At 50.2% G+C, this 20,523-nt stretch overlaps 1 protein-coding gene across 2 annotated transcripts in view; it reads right to left on the reverse strand.

Annotated features, from left to right (window-relative positions):
- The window catches only part of CCDC180 (coiled-coil domain containing 180), a 55,323-nt gene that overhangs the window by 27,283 nt on the left and 7,517 nt on the right, over positions 1 to 20,523 (reverse strand). For both annotated transcript variants that reach the window (XM_055087086.1, XM_055087087.1), the window contains exons 6-18: positions 20,407 to 20,517; positions 20,192 to 20,287; positions 18,134 to 18,297; positions 16,649 to 16,768; positions 13,016 to 13,095; positions 10,614 to 10,702; positions 8,773 to 8,895; positions 7,456 to 7,629; positions 6,493 to 6,608; positions 5,298 to 5,424; positions 3,612 to 3,651; positions 3,029 to 3,483; positions 1,544 to 1,770 (exon numbers count right to left, since the gene is read on the reverse strand). In XM_055087086.1, the coding sequence (XP_054943061.1) occupies positions 1,544 to 1,770; positions 3,029 to 3,483; positions 3,612 to 3,651; positions 5,298 to 5,424; positions 6,493 to 6,608; positions 7,456 to 7,629; positions 8,773 to 8,895; positions 10,614 to 10,702; positions 13,016 to 13,095; positions 16,649 to 16,768; positions 18,134 to 18,297; positions 20,192 to 20,287; positions 20,407 to 20,517 (1,922 nt within the window). The remainder of the gene's footprint in view (positions 1 to 1,543; positions 1,771 to 3,028; positions 3,484 to 3,611; positions 3,652 to 5,297; positions 5,425 to 6,492; positions 6,609 to 7,455; positions 7,630 to 8,772; positions 8,896 to 10,613; positions 10,703 to 13,015; positions 13,096 to 16,648; positions 16,769 to 18,133; positions 18,298 to 20,191; positions 20,288 to 20,406; positions 20,518 to 20,523) is intronic.

The following is a 20,523-nucleotide window of genomic DNA, read 5'->3' on the forward strand; positions in this document are numbered from 1 at the left end:
GGAACTCTCATACATTGCTGTAAACTGTTAAAACAAAACCACTTTTGAAACCTCTTTGGCAGTATCTTGTGGTTGTATCTCCTCTGAGACAGATGGACCAAAAGATAGGTGGACACACATTTAAGTCAATTTCCCAACAATTCCACTCTTAGTTATACATTTAACAGAAATGTATACACATGTTCACCAAAAGAAGCCGGACATAAAAGAATACATTCTATGTGATTCCATCAATTAGTTCAAAAACAAGCAAAACTAATTCAGGAGTTAGAATATTTGTTATCCTTGGGTAAGGGAGGGCAGTGACGTGAGATGGGTACACGAAAGGGGTTGGTAGTGCTGTCTTTCCTGCAGGTACTGATTACTGGGTGTGTTCCCTTTGGGTAATTAATTGAGCTATATGCTCATAATTTCCGTACTTTTCGGTATATATGCTATGCTTCAACATTCAAATCCAATTCGTTGAACACAGAACTATTTTTTTGGTTGGTCCCAAGGCCAGATGGCATAGTGTTTGGTTCAAGACTCTGGAATTACAGGGTCTAGGTTCATATCCTGGATTTAACTACTTCCTATCTCAGAGATCTTGTCCCAGTTATTAATTCTGAGCTTCAGTTTCTAGAATCACCTGTAAAATGAGCTAATTACAGTACCCCTCTCTTAGTTATTGAGAGTATTAAACTTCCTCAATAAATATTAGCTCCGATGGTGGTCCTTGCTTTTCTTCATTCCCTGGTCTATGGAGAGGGCAGACAATGGCCTGTGACAGAGGAAGGAGGAGGATGAGGTTCAAGTCAGAAGACGTTTTCAAGGTGAGATGATGCTGAGGTGAAGGAGAATAGAGTCCAAAGGCCTGACTTTACTCCTTCTACTCCCTGCCTCTGGTCTCCTGTCCATGTGTAAACATGGGAGGTAGACTAACCAGGTGATCTCTAGCTGGTTAGTCCTAGCTATGACACTGTAGTATCAGGAGGACAACGCAAATGCTATCCAAGAGCCAAATGCAAATTTTCACATTTGTTCCAAATTCAAACATAAAGGACCAGAAAGAAATTTGGGAGTTAGGGGTGGTAAATGTTCAGTGGTAAAATTATTCTATATTCTTCATTGTACTTTTTCCAATTTTCTACATTAAATGTGTCACATAACCAGAGCAAAATACCATACTGATATACTCATAACTATGGTCTATATCTATATAATTTTTCTAAAAAAGGAAAGAAAAGGAACTCTAATGTTAACAGACGTGCCAGGATCTAGAACCCAGAAACACCTTGTAGGGAAAACCCTGTTTCTTATGTGTTGATACAAGGCCCAGGCCAGCAAGTCATCCTGGGTCAGGCAGAGGGTTCACTCCCACAGAGTGTATCTGTGACTGCGAAAAATCCCTGGACATCTGCTACTTTGTGCTGTGTTTCTCATCTCTACCCTCAGTTACCTACGTGTTTTCTTTTCCATCGAAACTAGTCCAATCTTCCATTATACTATTTCATCTTGTTAATAAAACTCAAGGAGAATGAGAATAAAAGGGTTTTTTACTCACTGTTTCTTAATTTCTAAAACTAGTCTGGACGGAATGATCACTTGTTCTAGGACCTTGGCACTGGAAGTGTCATTGAAGAGAATGGCAGAAAGGTTGGAATGGGGCCTCTTGCTACTCTCTTCTTGTTCCAGGGGCAGGAAGACAAAGTAAGTGCTCCCACTGGAGGTGGTGAAGGACTCCGTTTCCTCGTGGGAGACTGCTCCCAGACTCTCTTCCTGGGCTCTGACCTAAGCAGAAAACAAGACGTTAGACTTGCCATCAACAAACAGACTTGGTGATCCCTAACACAGGTTCCTTGACATCAGAGGTTGTAAACCTGTGGGACAAATCTTGCCTATAATTGCTTTTTGCCCATACAGTGCCTTTTAAAACTGGGAAATTCCACCTAAAAATCTGGATTTCTGATTTCTTTTAAAAATCAGAAAATCTGGCAATTCTGAGCCTACATTCCCACAGGGCATTGTTGGCTGGAACTGAATAATGGCTGCATGGTTGCCATCGACTGAACGTTGATGTCCCTCCAAAATTCATATCCCCAGTGTGTTGGTAATTGTAGGTGGGCATCGGGAGGTTATTAGGACGTGTAGGCAGAGCCGTCCCTCATGAATAGGGTTAGTGCCCTTATAAAAGAGATCTCAGAGAGCTCTTGCCCCTTCCACCATGTAAGGACACAGAAAAAAGGCAGCCGTTTGTGAACCAAGAAGTAGGCCCCCACCAGACACTGAAGCTGCCAGCGCCTGGATCTTGAATTCCCAGCCTCCAGAACTGTGAGAAATAAATGTCTGTTGTTTATAAGCCACCCAGTCTGTGGTGTTCTGTTAGCGCAGCCTGAAAGGACTAAGACAGTAGTCTCTCTCATGTGTCACTATTTTACACTTGGTGTCCAGCCCTCTTTCCTATTACATGCCTGTGGGCATTTGAGTTTGGGGTCTCTGTTCAAAAAGAGGTCTCATATGCCAATTCTTCCACAGCAATATAGGAAAAGAGTCTTTTGTAATTTCATGATTATGGAATTCAAATTACTGTTCTGTGAGTTTGAATGTGTTTTGAGGACAAGATTTATTAATATGAGAGTTACTTCCCTGCACTCTAAGGAGAGCTATCTGCCAACTTGGATATGGATCTTTTTTCTTACATAACCAGAGAATGGGAAGAGAGAAGGAATGGAGAGGCTAAGTTGGTCTACACAATAAAGAGGAGCTGGGAAAGAGGGAGGACCAGGGAAGGATGAGGAAAGTCGAGGGGTGGCTTCAGAGTAGGTTGCAAGATGGGATGTGAGGATAGAAAGGTGAATTTTAAAAAGCATTGTTGTGAGATAAGAATTGGATCCCTGCTGGCAAAAATAAAAGGTGTGCATACATTTGTTATTCTCTATATGTACCCCAGTGGAGACCGCGCCACTGGGGACCCCAGCTTGTATTAGGGACACACGGAGTGAACACAGCACACCTTCCATACCCAAGAGTGAATCCGCTGCTGGCCTACCTCATCCATAGATGAACTCTCACGCTCTTCCTTCTCCTCCTTCTCTTCCTCTTCTTTCTCCTCCTCCTCTTCCCCCTCCTCCTCCCTCTCCTCCTCCACCTTTTCCTTCTTCTTCTCCTCCTCTTCTTCTTCATGAACCATCATGTTTGCCTGGTTCAGGGGTGATTTTAAGGAGCTGTCTCTTTCAACCTGCATTTCTTCTAATCCCGGAATAGAGTCCTCTCTGGACTCATCCATCTCTTCACTCAGTACAGACTTTTCCTGTGGGCTTACTGCCACCTCTTGAGTGGTGGGGGACTCGATTTCTTGATCTTCTTCTTCTTCTATCTCTTCCACTGGCCTGAGGGAACTCGTTCCCCTACTTAAGCTTTCCTCACCTTTGCTCGTGTCTGCTCTAGGCCTTCGTTTTCCCCTCAGTTTTCTCATTCTCTCCTGGAATTGCTTTTCATGTGATTCTGTTAAGGACCAAGCCCAAAGCGCAGGAAGAGACAGGTTACCAATGCAGCCGGATTGGGCCTCCCCGGCCCCCAGATATACAAGCGTGGAGTAGGGGAGACTCAGACCTGAATTGTAAAAGTGTTACCTGGTGCCCTCAATCGGAAAATGACTTCACCCTCCAAGTTCTACAAGGCAAAAACACGGACACTGAATGAGCAGAGTGCCACTTCTGAGGGCGTATCGTTTCTTTTAAGGAAAAGGCCCCGCCCCTCCCCTTCTACATCTGATGCAGGCCTTGACCACTTATTTCACAGGGGTAATCAGGGTGTTCCCAACCAGTTTTCCTTCATCCCGAGCAGGCTAGCAAAGCTTTCATCACACAATGGCAATCACAGAATAAAATCTCAATCTGACACATTTTTAGCAGTGATCTGGAGCAAAAAACAAGAAAGTATAAATGGAGGGATGAAAACAAAGGGGCAGGAGTCTGCGGCACCCAGTGCTGGATGCAAACATACAGAGTGAACGTGATTTACAAGATCTGGGAGCCCCCTCGTCAACACTACAAATTCCCTCTCTCACAGGCTGTGGGTGAAGTTGTGGATATAGTGTGTCACGGATAAGAGTGGATCTGAATTCCAGCTCCTCACAAGCTGGGTGACCTTGGGCAAGCCCCTTAAACCCTACGGGCTCAGTGTCCTCCCTGTGACACAGAGACCACAGTAGCACCTACACTTTAACCCAGGCAACCAGACTGATCTCAAAGGTAGTGAGCTTCCCCACCGACAGCTTGAGTTCCACCTCAAACCAGGTGCCCCACAAAGCATTTACGAGCAATTGGGACAGGGATCCCTGCTGAGGGGAGGGATGCTCTGAGGAGTCAGGAACCCCACACCTATAGGAAACCCTCACCAAGTTCAGTGTCAGCCACAAGTATCTTCAGCCCTGGCCGTGCAGGACTCTGGGTGCGTGTGTGGGAAAGAGCCAACTCTCGGAGAGTCAGACCAGGACACTCCGGGCATTCGTGCATTTACCAGGGAGCACTCAGTGTGTCTGAATAATGTGCAGGACACTGCTGAGGGCAGTCGAAGCTGGACGGAAGTTAGGAGGGCACACCTGCCCCTCAGAAAACCCCTTCCAGTAGGATGCCCTGAACTCCTGCATTTGACGGCGACCAACGTACAAGCACGTTCAGGGAAAGGAGAGGTGACGGGGTGAGGAAGGGGAGATGAGGGTCAGAGTGAGTCGGGGGGATCCTGTCACTGGCAGTGGCTGGAAGTGTGGGTGGGTTTGGGGTGTGTGGAAACAGAAGGATCCCAGCAGAGGAGCAGGGTGAGGAAGGGCAGGGGCAGTGGCAGATGCAGGGAGAGTGAGGAGTTTGCTGCAGCAGGGAGAGTCAGGGCGGGGACCAGAGGCGGGGGGCCTCTGAGGCCATCTAGGGACTGTGGGCTGGGTTTGGTAGGGGCTGCAGAGCTGGTGAGGGCCTTTTGAGCAGGAGAGTGGGTACATCAGAGCTGTATTTTCGGAGGGTTATGCAGCAGTGGTGAGTTGGGTGAATGGAACTCAAAGAGTCACATAAATTAGCCTTTTAATTATAATTCCAGTCAAGCCCGAGGCCTGGAATCTGAGCCTTTCAACCTCTTTTAATCCGAGAAGAGATGGTCTCTTTAGGAGACGCTTTTAGCTTCTCACTCCTTGATGTCCTGACATAGATTCTAACTCCCCACAGTCCAGAGAGGCATTCATAATTGAGGCAAATAAGACCTAGAAGTCATCCTCTCCCCATTGCTCCTTGGTGAGCAGCTGGGATTCTTTGTATCCCTCTCCATACCTGTTCAAAGATTTCACGAACACAGAAGTGTCGGCTGAGGGTGGAGCTGTAGGAGTTGAGTTCCTTCAGTATGATCGCTGGGTACTCCATCACTTCCTTTGTCAGGAGGCCATGAAAACTCTCATACCTGGGAGGCAGGGAGGTGAGACCACTGTCTAAGGGGGTTCAGCTGGGTGTGAGAGACCCCAGCCAAGGGCTGTGCCTCGGACCACATGGAGGTGGGCTTGTATCCGGCATTCAGTTCTGCGCAGAGCTACTGCGTAGGTTTCCTTTTACAATAACAGTCTTTGGTTTGTTTTGCTATTTTTCTGATCATACAAAGAATACATACTCTTTGCAGAACATTTAGGAAACACATGCGAGGGAGTTCTCTGCACGTTGTAACATGGGTTCCCACTTCCTGTCTACTGTACTACCCTGTCCTTGAACTTTACCTATATCATCCCATCAAGCACTCCAAAACCCCGAGGCCCAGACTTTTATCTGTTCCCTAGGTAAGAAGACCAAGGTTCAGGGGGTTACTCATTTGCTTTAAAACGTACTTCTGAATCTAAGTACTGCAGTCAATTGGCAGTGCAGTTCCATTTCTGTGAACAGTCCTTACAGAATTAGCTGTACAAAGGCACAAAGGTACAAGAGAGTTCACAGGGAACTGTTTTTAACATTGAGAGATTGGCACCAGTCTTAAAAAGCTAATCAATTGGAGGATGGTTAAATCATTATCAAGCATCCATATTAATGAATGGATGGTCATTTAAAAATGAAAATATATCTGCAGTTATAGAACAATTCTTATTTCAAAAACACTGTATGTGTATATATATATATTCACATTTATAAATGTCTATGTTCACAAAAAGGACGAGCTGGGCAGAAATTAGGAGAATGTCCTACATGTTTGTATTTGTTAACTTTTTTTTTTCTTTAACAAAGCATGTATGTTTTAAAATTTAAGAAAGTGGGGGGAGGGTCCATGCTCTTGACCTTTAAACTACATGGCCTAGAAACCTCCCTCCATAAACTTTTCTGATCAAAGTTCTCCCTGAAACCTTTTGTGTTGGCTGAGGGTAGAGCTGCAAAGAACCACAATGATCTCCGAAGTTGGAGGCATCATTGGGTTGGGCTCCTAGGCAGGCACCCTCTGATCTTGAATATGAACTCCAGGCCATCCCCTTCTGGTGCCTGGTTTGCCTACCTGCATTTCATATTCTTCAGAAAATCTTTGGCCTTTTCCAGGTGTAACTTCAGGGTATTCTCACAGCTTTGCTGCCTCAGTTGGTCCAAGAGTTTATCGAGGTGAGCCTCCTGGGCCTGGCAGCCACACCCCAAACAGAAGGAAGCAGATGTGAGTTACCAGAGCTCGACGACTGTACGTGACACGCAGAGACCCTGCCCCTGGAGCTGAGGTCCAGGTGCCCCGGGCAGGCTCTTTTCTACAAAAGGGGCACCAAAAGTACCACCATCCTTACTCTCACTGCTCTGGGCCTTTGGGCTCTTTTCCCTGCCTGGAATGGTCTTCTCTGTCTACTTTATATCCCTGGAGACCCCGCCTAGATGGGACTCCTCAGGGACATGTCCCTCACCCCCAGCCCGCCCGGGCAGGCCCCCACTACACCTTCCGGAGGCACCTACTCCTCGCGCTCCTTCTCACCTGCTGTGCTTGACGTCAGATGCTGAGTGCGCCCCTCCACCCCTAGACTGTGTGAAGGCAGGTGGGTGGGGGCCAGCTCACATCTTGTGGGGACAGGATGACTGCCAGAGGCAGATGCTCCATGCCCCCCAGTCTGTCTCTCACGCAGACCCCCTCACAGACATGTCTGGATCCGGCACCCATCGCACAGCCCGGACCTGACTCTGGCAGGATTCTTCTGTTCCCATGCAGCCCCGTGACCAAGGTGAGCCTCAGTTTCCTATCTGCTCAAGTTTTCTAGCTTGAGGTTTTACATTTGAGTCTAAGATACATTTGGGGTTACGTTTTCTATAAAAGTAAAATACATAAAATATGGTGTGAAGTGTGCACTGAACTTCTTTTTCTTTGCTTTGCATCTGAACGCCGACTGAGTTCACGGGCCACCAAGCAGAGCCACGGGGCAGCTGATGGTCTGGGTGCGGCCCTTCGCTCATGCCCCTTGGGGCTACCTGGACGCCGGGCCCACACCTGGCTCTCGCGGCTGTGCTTCTGCCGCTGCTCCTCCGTCCTCCTCTCGAGCTCCAGCTCCTGCGTCAACAGCATGCTCCGATGTACCTCCCACAGGTGCGCAGCCTCCTGGAAATAGCTGAAGAGATCTGAGCTCTGCCGCTCTGTCTGCTTCGCCACGGCCTCGAAGGATTTCTGCGGTGGCAGAACCCAGAGAAGGGGCCTTAAGTGCCAACCGGCCCAGGCTGAGGAGAAGAGTCCAACTCACGGGGCTCCCTCGCCGGCCAGTGGAGGCCCATGTCACTGGCCGTCACTGCCTGGGCACCATCCCTCAAGGTTATCTTCTGTGCCACATCGTGGCTCACGGTCCCCTCTCTGCTGGGACAGCATTTCTGGTCTGTCCAAGGCCATGCCCTCGGACTGACTGACCTGAAGTCCCGTCTCTAGACCTGCCCCGAAGTCCCGTCTCTAGACCTGCCCCGTGTCCACTGAAGTCCCTGATAGGAAGAAGATGGAGTTTGGGGCCTACAAAGAAGAAGGTGCCACCCTAGACACCAGCCTGGCATCAGGTGGGCCATACCCACCTTGGCCTGGGGCATCCCTCCTTCTTTGGATTCCCTGACTCAGCACCTGAGCCAAACACCACAGTCTACTGTTAAATCCTCACCTCTCCCTCTCTCACGTGTGTCTTTTATACTCTCCTAGGGTCTGGGGTTGGCAAACTGTGGCCTGTGAGCTAAATAGAGCCCCCTGCCTATTTTTGTTTAAACGCGGAAGCTAAGCACAGATTTTACATTTTTTAATGGCTGAAGAAAACCTAAAGAAGATATTTAATGATGTAAAGATTATATGAAATTCAAATTTCAGTGTCCATAAATAACGTTTTATTGAAACACAGCCAGACCCATTCATTTCTGCATTGCATAGGGCTGCTTCTGTGTGACAGCAGCAGAGCAAAAATTTGTGCCAGAAAGCTGACAGCCCACAGAGCCTAAAATGTTTACTATCTGGCCCTTTACAGAAAACGTTTGCTGACCCCTGCTCTAGACTCTAAGCATCATGGGATGCAGGCTTATTGCTTCTCGTGACCTTCAGCACCCAGACTCGGCAAGGGCTCGGGGAACACTCACTGCCCGAGACTGTTCAATCGGAGTCCGCGGGTGACTGAGGCATCAAGGGGTGAGCCTGGAACACCCGGCACGGGGGCACTGCTCCGAGGGGCTGCACGCACCAGTGACAGCAACGTTGTAAGCCCCGGGGCTCCCACTCCTCTCACAGCCCAGCACCCCGGGTGCCCCCCACCCTGCTCCCCAGCCGCACAGGTCCCCAGTTACGCACATGCAAGACCTCCAGCTCCTCCTCTGCCTTGCTCTGGAGATTTCCCACCATCTGGAAGAAGGACGGGCTCACCAGGCTCTCTGCTTCCTCCTCAGTGAAGGCCTTCCAGTCCAGCAGCTGCTTCTGGAGAGGAACAAGGCAGAGCCCAGCTTAGGGCTGATGAGGGCTTCACCTCAGGGCTGGTCCTGGCCCCTGAGATCCCCTCCCAGCCATCCCCGAGAACTCGGCGGAAACTCCCACAGCGGCGGAGACGGTCCAGCTTTATCTGCCCACTGTGTCCAGGTGCTGTGTGCTGCCCCTGTTCACTGAATCCCCCAGAGGTGTTCTCATTAGCCCCGTTTGGCAGATAGGAAGCTAAAGCTCACAGAAGTGAAGGAACTTGCTGGAGGTCACACGCCTGGCAAGTGGTGGAACTGGGATCTGAACTCAGAACTGTCCTACTGCAGACCCCACAGGCATGAACCGCCATCCTACACGGCCTCAGCGTGGCTGTAAGCCAGACACGGCTCCCATTTCCTGTCTGGAACTATGCCAGCTGGAAAGCCAGCTCTCTATATTAATAAAGACTTGATTTATGTATAAAATCTAGAAAAAATCAACCTCCCCCAAATTAAAAACGTGTCTCCAGTGGTATACTTCCAATGCCGCTGCCCAGCAACACCAGGCGCCCTCTGTCAGGCTCAGAGTGCTCTTGGGGTACATGAGGACGTCAGCATTCACCCCCTGCATGCACCCAACCAGGGGCCATGAGCATGGTACAAGGCGTCAGCACTCCGGGCCACAGGGCTGTGGGGCTCTGGGGAGGGCGTGAGTGACGAGGTGGTGAGCGCCGGGGGTGTGGTCTTGGGGAGGCTCTCCAAGGGCACAAGGTTTCCCTCCAGGCTTTACTCCTAAAGTTTGATGCCCCTAAAGGGCTGACTGAGAGGCACGTGACCGCTCCTAAGGCCACAGAGCAAGTGGGCAGAGCCCTGTGGGCTAGGACAGCCCCTGGGCCTTTTGCAAACTGGTCTTCTCACCTCCAGATGGGGCCAGCGACACCCACTCTGCAGGGCCTTGTAGGATTTGATGAGAGTGGGTGCAAGAGTGTGGCACAGCCCCCAGGGACCACAGCGCCCGCACCGTGCATCGCACTAGAAAGAGCTCTGCTCCCCTGAACTCTGCTCACCTCAGAGTCTTGGTGGCAGAGCCAAAGCTCAACAGACACACACATGAGGGGTGGATGGAGGAACAGGAGCTTCTTGGGGCCCACAGGTGAGACCCTCATGGCTTGGGGACTCCTACCGCCAGAGCCAGCAGGTTAAACCATCTTCAAAACGATTAGGCTTTGGGGGGTTTTTCATCTAAACAGGTTTCCCAAGGAGGCAGGGAGGGGGCATTCTGACACAGTATGTCCTTGCACCTCAGAAAACCAGGCATTGTAATTGGGGGTTGTGAGAGGACTCGTTGTCTCACCCTCTAACAGAGGTGGGCGGGTGGAGTGAAGTTGTGTGTGATGCCAGTGGCAACACTATTTACAAAAGGGAAGCATTGGAAATAACTCCCATGACATGACCTCCACTGAATAAATAAAGTAAAGTGATACAGAGGGTCAAGGGTGAAGGCTGAGGTGATCAGAGGGTAAAACTTTGTCCATGGGGTCAGGGAAGGCTTCCTGGAGGAGGTCATGTTGGGGGCCACTGAGGGGTGGGTGGGAACAGCTGGGGAGAAGAGGGTCCGGGCTGAGGGAACAGCTTCAGAATGCCCAGAGGCCAGCATGGAGGGAAAGCAGGGCGTGCGGGCTGGAGAGGGGCAGGGGCATGCCCTGTGCTCCTCTCCTCAGACGGGCCAGGAGGGGCACCCACCTTGCACTTCTGCACTTGGGCCAGGCACTCCTGCCAGGTCTTCTCATACTGCAAGCGGATCCGCATCATGCAGTCCACGTGGTAGGCGTCTCCATAGGCGGAAAAAAGACGTCAGCAGCTCTTCCAGAAGAAGAGGGGGGGTTGGGAAGAGGAGTTTCCCTGTCGCTCAGGGAAGAGGCTTCTCCCCAGCCAAGTGCCTCAATAGCGGAGATAATTTAGATCAGGGGCTGCAATCTCCCTTGCCTCAAAGTTCCTGACACCCCAAGATAAGGACCTCAAATAAGGAGCCACCTTTTTCTGTTCTGACCCTAATTCTTGACTCAGTTTCGAGGCTGGTGAAATTCTTTTGGGGGAGTTGCACCAAGTCACAAAACAGTAACCAGGTGCAAATTAAGGAGCATTTACAGATCATGTCTGTGGTGAACCCCTTAAGAAGTGAATGGACGAGTAGAACATTCAAAAGCTGATGGATTGATTAATTGATTGATTCATCTTCTCCTCTTCCTCCGCCCTACTGTTTCTGGTTTATAGTCACCTCGGTGTATCTCTTGGTGTCTAAGATAAGGAACTGAAGTTTAATGTTCCTGGCATTTCTAGAAACTGAAAGATAACACAAAGATTGTGTGGTGGTTGCTCCTTGACAAGAGCTGGGAGGAGGGCAGGCTGGATGGCAGTTAGAACACTGGGGAGGGTAGATGTGTAGTGGAACTGGTGAGGAGAGGCCATAAAGCTGCTTTCTCCCACCCCCAGGGCCGCTGCCTAGGCCAGCACACCTCCACCCTTCCTATAAAGTCACTATGATGAAGCCCCCGCCCCGGTCTCTGTGCTTCTGTTCCTGTACCCCTCTGATCCGTTCCCCCCTCTAACCTTATCACTCCCAGCTCAGAACCTTCCACTGGGTTCCCACTGCCTTCAGGATAAAGTTCAGCCTTCCGCACATGGCCCCATGGCCAGCACAGTCTGGCCCTCTGGCATCTTCCAGCCTCACCTGCCACCTTCTCCTTTCCCGGAAGGCCCCAGCTCTGTCTGACCTCTCAGCCTCCCCACATACTAGTCTTCCGGCTTAGAAAGCTCCCCTGACCCCTGGGCCTGGCTACCTTGTACTTGCCTTACAGGTCTCAACTGGATGATCACTTCCTTGACAAGGTGTCTTATAACCTTTACCCAGGCTGTGCCCCCAAATACACATTCATGTAGCTGGCCACTGTCCACTCCCTGCTGTAACATCCTGCGTGGTCTGACTTCTGCTCTGGACTGGAAGCACTCAAGAGAGATCCACCCTGCTGGTTACCAGGGCCCAGCACCACACTTGTTCCTAGGAGGTGTCCAGTGAATGGCAGCCATTGCTATTATTTAGGGTCTCAGGGCTCTTATGCTTGGTATTATAATATAATACCTTTGGAATTATAAACCCGAGAGCCCTGGGAGCAGTGGTGGGTACTACTAACCAAAGCACCCAGGTCAAGTCTGGCTGTGACACTTCCTTAGCTGTGTGACCTTGGGCAGGACACTTCACGTCTCCGTGCCTCTGAATCCTTCTCTATCACAGAGGGGCAATGACACCACTGACCTCACTGGGTTGCCTCAAAGGAGATTGAAATATTGTATTGAATATATCTTCAAGAGCAAGACTTGGCAAACTCTGCTAGATAGTAATATTTCCAGCTTTGAGAGCCATACAGTCTCTGCTGCAACCACTCATTTCTGCTGTTATAGAGCAGAAGCAGCCAGAGACAGTATGTAAACAAATGAGTGGAGCTGTGTCCCAATGAATCTTATTTACTAACGGGCAGTGGCCCATGGGCTGGAGTTTGAGGACCATGGTTATAGAGAATTTCTAAATATTACCATTTATTATTGAGCACTGAGTAAGCCAGGTACTGAACTATGACTGGACTACAGGATTGCATGTGATTCTTACATCAACCCTGCCAAGGTAGGTACCTTTATTACTCCTCTTGAGATTCCTATTTTATGGAGGAGGAATTTGAGGCCAAGAAAGGCCATGACTTCCCCTAGGTCCCAGAGTGGGGACAGTGCACCTCATACATCCAGGATCTGGCCCCTGAGCCGTCCTCACAGGTGGTCCTTGGAGCCATGCCTCTGGCTCCATGCTGTGGTCAGGGGTCAGAGTGTGGGACCAGCTGGGCAGTGACTTGGGAGGCGGTGGGAGGAGGAGGGGCTCTGCCAGGCAAGGTCTGGGGGGTCTGAGATAAACCCTCAGAGCTTACTGTTCTCTCCACACCCCAACCCTTCTTCCCCAAGAGGGACCTGCCACCTACTCCTGAGTTTATAACAGACTCTCACATAAATGACTGGCTGACAGACTGAAGCTGCTACAAAGCTACTACTTGAGCAGAGTTCTGGAGACACTCAAGTGGGATCCCACAAACCTCACTCACCGAGGTGCTTATTCAGAGAGTTGAGAGTAGAATGCCATTCAGTCAGCTGAGCTTTGCTGTAATTGGGGGGCAGGAGGTCACTGAGGAAGGAAGATGTGACAAGTGAGCCATACTTGAATAAAACATTCACTTACCAAAATTGGTAGCATCTTCAAGGAACACGGGTCTAGGGAAGTATCTACGTAAATACCGATGAAATGAGTGACCTGCTGGGGATTTCCTGGTGCCAAAAGCATACCTCGTGAAAAGGTCTAATAACATTATTGAGCCTTTTACTTAGAAAATAAAACTGAATTTTTCTAATGGAAAAAAAACAAATGGTTATCACACGACCCAGGAAGCCACTTTGAGGAACCTAATGAGAGATAACAATATAAAATGCATACAGAGTTTATGCATTAAGACAGTTGCTTAACAGTACTGTTTATAAACACTCAAAAAATCAAAAACAACCTTCACTCCAACAATAGGGAATTGTCTAAATAAAATACATGAATTCTCTTCTGTAGTCACTAAAAAGAGTGTAGCAGATTGAAAAATGGTATCGTTAGGTCCTCCCACCAGCAGGTGGAGTCTATTTTTCCACCCCCGGATCTGGGCTTGGCCATGAGATTTGCTTTGGCCAATGGGACACTAGCAAACATGACACAGAAAAGGCTTGGGGAAAGGGCTTATGCATTCCGCTTGCCCTCTCTTGCTGTAGGGAGCTCTTCTGCCAGCACCACCACCATGCCTACAAGCCTGGATTAGCCTCCTGGAGGCTGAGGGAGCAAGTGGAGAGAGGCCCCGGCTGCCCCAGCTGATGCTCCAGACATGGGAGTGAGGCCATCCAGCCCAGCCACAGGGAACTGCTTGGCCAGCTCACAGAATCATGAGAAGCAAAAAAATGATTGTTGCTTTAAGCCACTAAAGAAGTTACAGGTGGCGTTAAGTGATGTGCAAAAATGCGTATGACATGCTATTTACTGTCCAAACCAGGACATTTGCCAATGAAAGGGGGATGCGATTAACAATTATGTCAGGACAAGACGTGTAACCCAGGATGGTCTTGGGCAGCCCACTCATAGTGGGACAGTAAAGAGCAAAAGGTAGGTACAAGAGTGTGCAGGGCATAATCTCAAGTCTAAACATTGTACTAAATGCAATGTGGCATCCTAGATTGGGTACTGGAACAGAAAAAGGACATTAGTGGAAAAACTGGTGAAATCCGAAAAAGTCTGGTGTTTACTTAATGGGAATGCATCAAAGTTAATTTCTTAGTGTTGACAAGTGTCCACTGGCAGTGTAAGATGACAACATTAGGGAAACTGGATTAGGAGTATACAGGAATTCTGAGTGTTATCTTTGAAACTTTTCTGTAAATCTAACATTACTCCAAAATGCAGATTTTATTTTTAAAAACTATTTTTGAATTATATGCACATATACTTACTGGGTCCAGGAAAATCCATGGGGATTCTCCTGGGACTTTGAATTACTCCCTCTTGGGGCCCTGGGAATCTTAATAAGACTCCCCACCCCTCTGCCATCACTGCCCACAAGCCTGCAGAGGGCCTGGCATGTGCCGAAACAAGGATCCTCGCCGGGCGTCTGGGGCTCCGGGTTTACAGAGGAAGGCCTGGAGCTCTGGGCCAGGATGGCACGTGGGCGCTATGTGTGATCCCATATGAGGCAGTTCCATGGAACAGCTCCTCGGGCTTGATTAGAAGGCTCCCTAGCAGCCGCTGACAGGTCAAGGAAACATAGGTGGTATCTACACAGTGTGCTTTGTGGGAGCTGTCCAGACCTCTTTGCACAAACGCCACAAACCCAAACCTTCGCTCGACACTCACTGGAATTCTGTGATCAAGGCTTTGCAACTTTACATTTAAGTTGTGTGTTTAAGCATTGTGTTTGCAATGCTACCAGACAGTGAGATTATGTCCTGACTTCACCTTTTTATATATTCCCACTGCTGGGTCCTATGTCCTATAAATGTGCTCTTGCCTCTGATTTCTTAGAACTGCCCCCACCTTCCTCCAGGCCAGGTCATATCACACACCCAGCTCCATGCTCTGCCTGCAGACACTGCCAGTATACAGCGTGTCCCAGCTTTGGCCAGAAGCATCAATGAATGCATTTTTTTCCAGGTCTTTGGCCCTGTCTCTCCCCTCCACTCAGGCAACAGTCAGCCCCACATTCACAGCCTGTATGAGGGATGTGGTGGGGCATAAAAGACATCAGCCTAAAAATCTTTCTGCATTTTGTTTGCAAAAGTCTGAGTTCTTAGGAGAGTCAGAACACTGTTGAGGGGAAGGCATTTGTGGGAGTGGGCTGAGAGCCCTGGGGAGGAGGAGGACACTGGGGACCAGGACTGTCTCCTCACCCAATAGAAAGGGGCTGGGGGGAGGTGCAGACACAGCAGGATGGCGGGTGCCTGGCAGTGCCAGCCTGGCAGTACCACCAGCCTACTTCCTGGTGGCACTGTGGGAGCAGCTGCAAGACCCTCATCTCTGGACAGCAATGGTTGCCTGGGTGTGAGGACTCAGGGGCTCAGGCAGCCTCCTCAAGATTCCTGCATCCAACCGTCTAGAAGCAGCAGCAGTTGCCCAGCTGCATGTGTGTGGACCAAAGTCTGATGACCAGACTCCCACCACCAGGCCTGGCTTTCGGTGGGATTCCATAACTTTCCCTCAGTGGACAGGATCCCCAAGAAAGGCTAAGTTTTGCCCAGCTTTATGAACAGGGACTCAGAGTCAGAAATAAGTGGAGTCAGAGAAAACAACAACAGCACTTTTCCTTGTGTTGAGATTTTTACCCATGTTGTTAATTTCACACTGCATGAAAATGTGGCTGCACATGGGGCAGGAGATGCCAATCCTGAGGGAGCCCTTCTGGCTCACGTTGTGGGGGTCCTAATAGTCATTTACGTCCCAGGAGAACTTGAGCTCTGTGGTGGGGAGACGGGAAGAACCTGCATCCCAGCGTCCAACGAGGGACCATCCCAGCGCCCAAGGGACCAACGAGGAGCACAGGTCCCAACACATGAAATGTCTTTGCCTTGCAGGACCACACAGGCTCCATCCTGCTGCTAAGGGTGGATGCTACAGGCTCCCCAGACGGTGGGCTTCCAGGGTCTAGAACATTCAGTACGCCCCCGCCAAAGAGCTTATCAGGGGATCAGAGCTGGACCCAGGTCTGAGGGAAGCACCCACAGCCTCTGACAGGTCCCTGTCTGACGGCAGCAGCCTCCTCACCAACCTCCGAGCCTTGAGCTTCATTCATACCCCTCTACCCACCCTCCAAACTGCAGAGCTGATGGAGTCACTCTGCTCCCCACTGCCCTCAGGAAAAGTCTAGCCCCTGGCCCGGTCCCTCTTCCCCCGCTCCCCTCCGACCTCGCCCCTGCCATGACCCCTTCCAAGCTCTTTGGCAGAGCCACACTAAACTTCTTTCTGCAGCAAATGTGTCATCTGCCCACTGGGGCTGGGACACCCCAGAACATGGACCCAGGCAACCAGCCCAGGACCAGAGAACTGGGAGATGGCCAGGTCTGGAGGACACCTCAGAAGAAAGGTCAACACGGAGGACTGTGCCTGCCTCCCCTATGGACCCCCAAAAGGTGTCCCTCCCCAGCGGCCCCTCCTTCTGTACCAGATAGTGCAGAGATGGTCCAGCCGCTTTTGCTGCAGGGCGCTCTGGTTCTTAAACATGGTCTCCAGCTCCATCTGCACAGCTGGAGGAGTCTGGATCCTTTCACTGGCCATGAACTCACTGGGCGTCCAGACACGTCGGCACCATGCAGAGGAGGGGAGGGGCAAGGTGGATGGATGGGAGAGAAGGGATGAGACCCATGGTAAGAACGCTCAGAACCCTAGCACCCGGACACCACTCCCAGCCCCTTCCCCTCCATCCGGGCCTCTGAGGAAAGGAGGGAAGAAAGAGAGGGAAGGAGAGCGGGGGAGAGAAGAATGGAGGGACCAGCAGGCACGGATCGGGTGTGGGTCCTGACTGCCGCCTCCAGCTCTGTGACCTTGGGCAAGTTGCCCCCACTGAATCTCAGTTTCCTCTTCTGTAATGGAGCTAATGACAGTACCTTCCTCAAGGACCACTTGTGAGGACCCAGCAAGATAATGTGAGCAAAGCCCTTAGCACCGTGCCTGGCTCCTGGGAAATGCCAGGAAATGTCAGCTCCTGCCATCACTGCCGATGATGATTACTGACATCTTAACAACCTCCCAAGCCCAAGCCCAGGCCAAGACCAGGCACTTTCCATACAGCATCTTGCTGACCATCACTGAAACCCTATCACCAGTGCATCACGGCACCTGCAGAAAAAGGCTCTGTATGTTCAAGCCCTTGACCAAGGTCACAGGGAAAGTACAGGTGCAGCCAGACCTCAATACACTTTTCCTTCCTCCCCAGCGTCAGACTCTGGTGCTCTCCATCTAGAAATGCGGGTGTACAGATGGGCCTCCCACCCCCACGGCTACAGCACAGACAGACACTCTTTGGTGTCCTCAGACATCCTGGTCCCAAGAGTCCCTTTCTTAGCAAAAGAAAGCCTTCCTTATTGGCCAAAAGCTCCAGGACCCTTGTGTCAGTATTAACAAAAGTGCCATCTGGTGGAGGAAGCTTGGAGATGGGCCCTCTCTTCATCCTGCCTCCCCCATGGGTAAAACCTGCTACCACAGGGTGGGAAGTGTCCCAAGCCTGAGGGATGGCCATTCTCCCTGGCCCAGTAAGAGTAAAGAGAGGACAGTGGGCAGATAATCAGACTAACATTTTCAAACAATTTGTACAGTGCTCAGAAAATGCTTATGAGAAAATGTGTATGAAGAAAATAAGATACAAATCTACCTACGCAGTATGGGTCTAAAAAAGCCTGGGAGAAAATATACCAAAATATCAGCTGTGTTTCTCACTGTGGTGAGGCATTAATGGTGGTTTTTAATTTCTTCCTTATACTTTTATCTATTTTGACTTTTAAAAAAGAGCACCTATTACTTTTACCACCAGAAAAAGCAAGAGCATTTTAAAGTAACAACAAAGGGAGGGAGAATGTGTCCCCCTCGCCCGCCTATGCTGCCGCCCAGGGGAGCAGGGGGAGAGCCTCGGGTGGTGTGGGCAGCCACCGACCTGAACCCCTGCACCAGGTCCTCCTTCTTGAGAGCCTTCCAGACATCCACCAGGCCCTGCCAGCGGCGGTGGCCATCGAGCTCCTGCTGCAGCGTGGCCTCCATCAGGTTGACAAACAGCTGGGCGAGGGCCCTCCGGTTGCCCAGCAGGGCGTGGTTTATGATCTGCAGTCACAGGTGGGCAGGCTCTAGACAGAGCGGGGGCTCTCCAAGGTCAGAACAAGGCTCAGTTGGAGAGGGGGCTGGTGAGATGCGGGCTGCGGGCCGAGCAGGGCCGTGGCAGCGTCTGAAGAGTACTGTGGGGTCGCTGGGTACTCAAGGAAGCTGCCTGGGGCTCAGCAGCTACAGACATGACAAGGGTCTTTCCTGAAGGCTTAACCATGAACCCTGACCACGTGAGTTTCAACCCAGCTCCAAGGCCACCTCAGATTGTTTGTTTTAACAGGTGATTCTAAGTTCACTGGAGTTAAGCACTTCAACAGGCTTTCAGTGTTTAACTGTTTTTTTATAAATTTGTTCCAAAAGCAGAGTGCTCATGCTACCAGGGACCAGCCACATATGGTTGTGATGAGAACCAGTACCCAATCACCAAATGAGATCAGAGCTAGGATATTCTCTGGCAGTCCTCCCAGCGGACCTCACCAGGGCACCTTTGGCCCGGCAGTCAGGACGATTCTTCGCTGTGTGACACTGTTCTGCCATTTAGCCTCTCCACCCCCTTAAATGAGAGCAGCCTCTCCCAAGTCCCCCAAGGACTGGGACAGCCAAAAATGCCCCACACATGTCCCAAAGCCCTCTATGCACTGCCCTGGGGCAAGGGTGAGAACCGCCAAGCTCAGCAGGCAGAAATTTCAGTAACAATTTTCACTGAAAGCTGAGGTTTGATGCTGGCTGTTCCCAGCTGGGGGGCTTGGCAAGTATCTCCTGAACCTCCAGTTCCGTAGCCATAATGTAAAGATAATGCCATTTACAGCACAAGGAATTGGTGAAGTTAAATGAGATAGATGCACACAGAGCAAGTAGAAAGTGCCAGCTGTGATGCATACAATAAACACAGGAAAGTCAAACGCCGAAACATAAGTGGGACACTGTTAACTCTGACTCCCCTAATCGATCAAATGGTTCAAAGTTAGGAACTCCTGCTTGTCTCAAAATGAGAGCGGCCACTGCTGCGTCCTCTTATGTCATCCTCCCACCAAGTACTGGTGTTTTAAGTATCACTATCCTCATTTTATGGAAACGGAGTTCCAGGTGCTGGGGCTGAGTAATTTCGGGAACTTTCATGTCTGGGCAGTGGACGGGGGCGGTCTGTGCTCACTCTCTGTCTGCCCAGGACCCCAAGGCATAGACCTGGGCTGGAGCCCATCTGTGGTTCTGAACACTGTACTCCTTCTACCCTGCGTGCTGCCAGGAGGCCCGTTAACCGGCAAACCCAGCTTTCTGTACAGGACCTAGAAACCTATGCAAGAGAATGTACCTCTGAGCAGCCAAAAGAAGTGCCCTTTCATGAACAACCTTGATTTTCTTGTATTTTTTTTATCCCAAAGGAAGCATTTGGAGGAGGCTGAGGGTGTGGACAGAGAAGCAGTGGGGACAGAGCCAGAGGAGCAGGCATGGTTCAGCAATAGACAGACAGCAGGAGGCAAGACAAGAACCACCAGAAAAACTAGACATACAGAGCATGCTGAGGTCACATGAGTGCACACACCACCCTGAGACCACGACAGTTGCGAGATCACGCCTCTGTCTTGTAGCGCACATAGCATTGTACGCGGTAGCTGAGACACGGCCCCGTAGGTGCTCATAAAATTAGCACTGGTCACATTGATGACACGGTATTAGGTTAACTGGGATGAACATGGCAGAGAAGTATAAAATGTACTAGAGAGATTTCTATTGAAAATACTTAACAAAGACTCTAGTTCTGAACTCAAGTAGCCAATCTGAGTTACTTGGAAATGTTATCTATGAGAAGCCCACCATTCCTGAGACCCAGGCTCTAGGGCATCCTGGGGTCCTGCTCCCGCGGGCTCATCCCCTGCACGTGAAAACCACTCACCATGGCTTCTTTATTGATCAGGCTGTACACGTCGGGCTGCATGAGGTAGGAAGTTTTCTCTATGATTTCCACATATTTCTTCAACACACTTTTTAGCTAGAAATGACAAGGCACCACAGTCAGTGACTCCCTTCTCCTGGAGAACTAAAAACAGGTGACGACTCACAAATCCCACAAGTGAAAATCACCAAGAGCACATCTGGAGGCCAACTCACTTTATCTGCCCGGGAGAACTCAAGCGAGTGCAGCGTCTTGTCCAGCTCCTTGATCTCCTGCTTCTGGAGCAGGAACTTCTCGGCCACCTGATCCCGCAGCTCCAACAGGGTCTGTGC

Source organism: Physeter macrocephalus, chromosome 9 (assembly GCF_002837175.3).
Source record: "Physeter macrocephalus isolate SW-GA chromosome 9, ASM283717v5, whole genome shotgun sequence".
Classification (NCBI taxonomy): Eukaryota; Metazoa; Chordata; class Mammalia; order Artiodactyla; family Physeteridae; genus Physeter; species Physeter macrocephalus.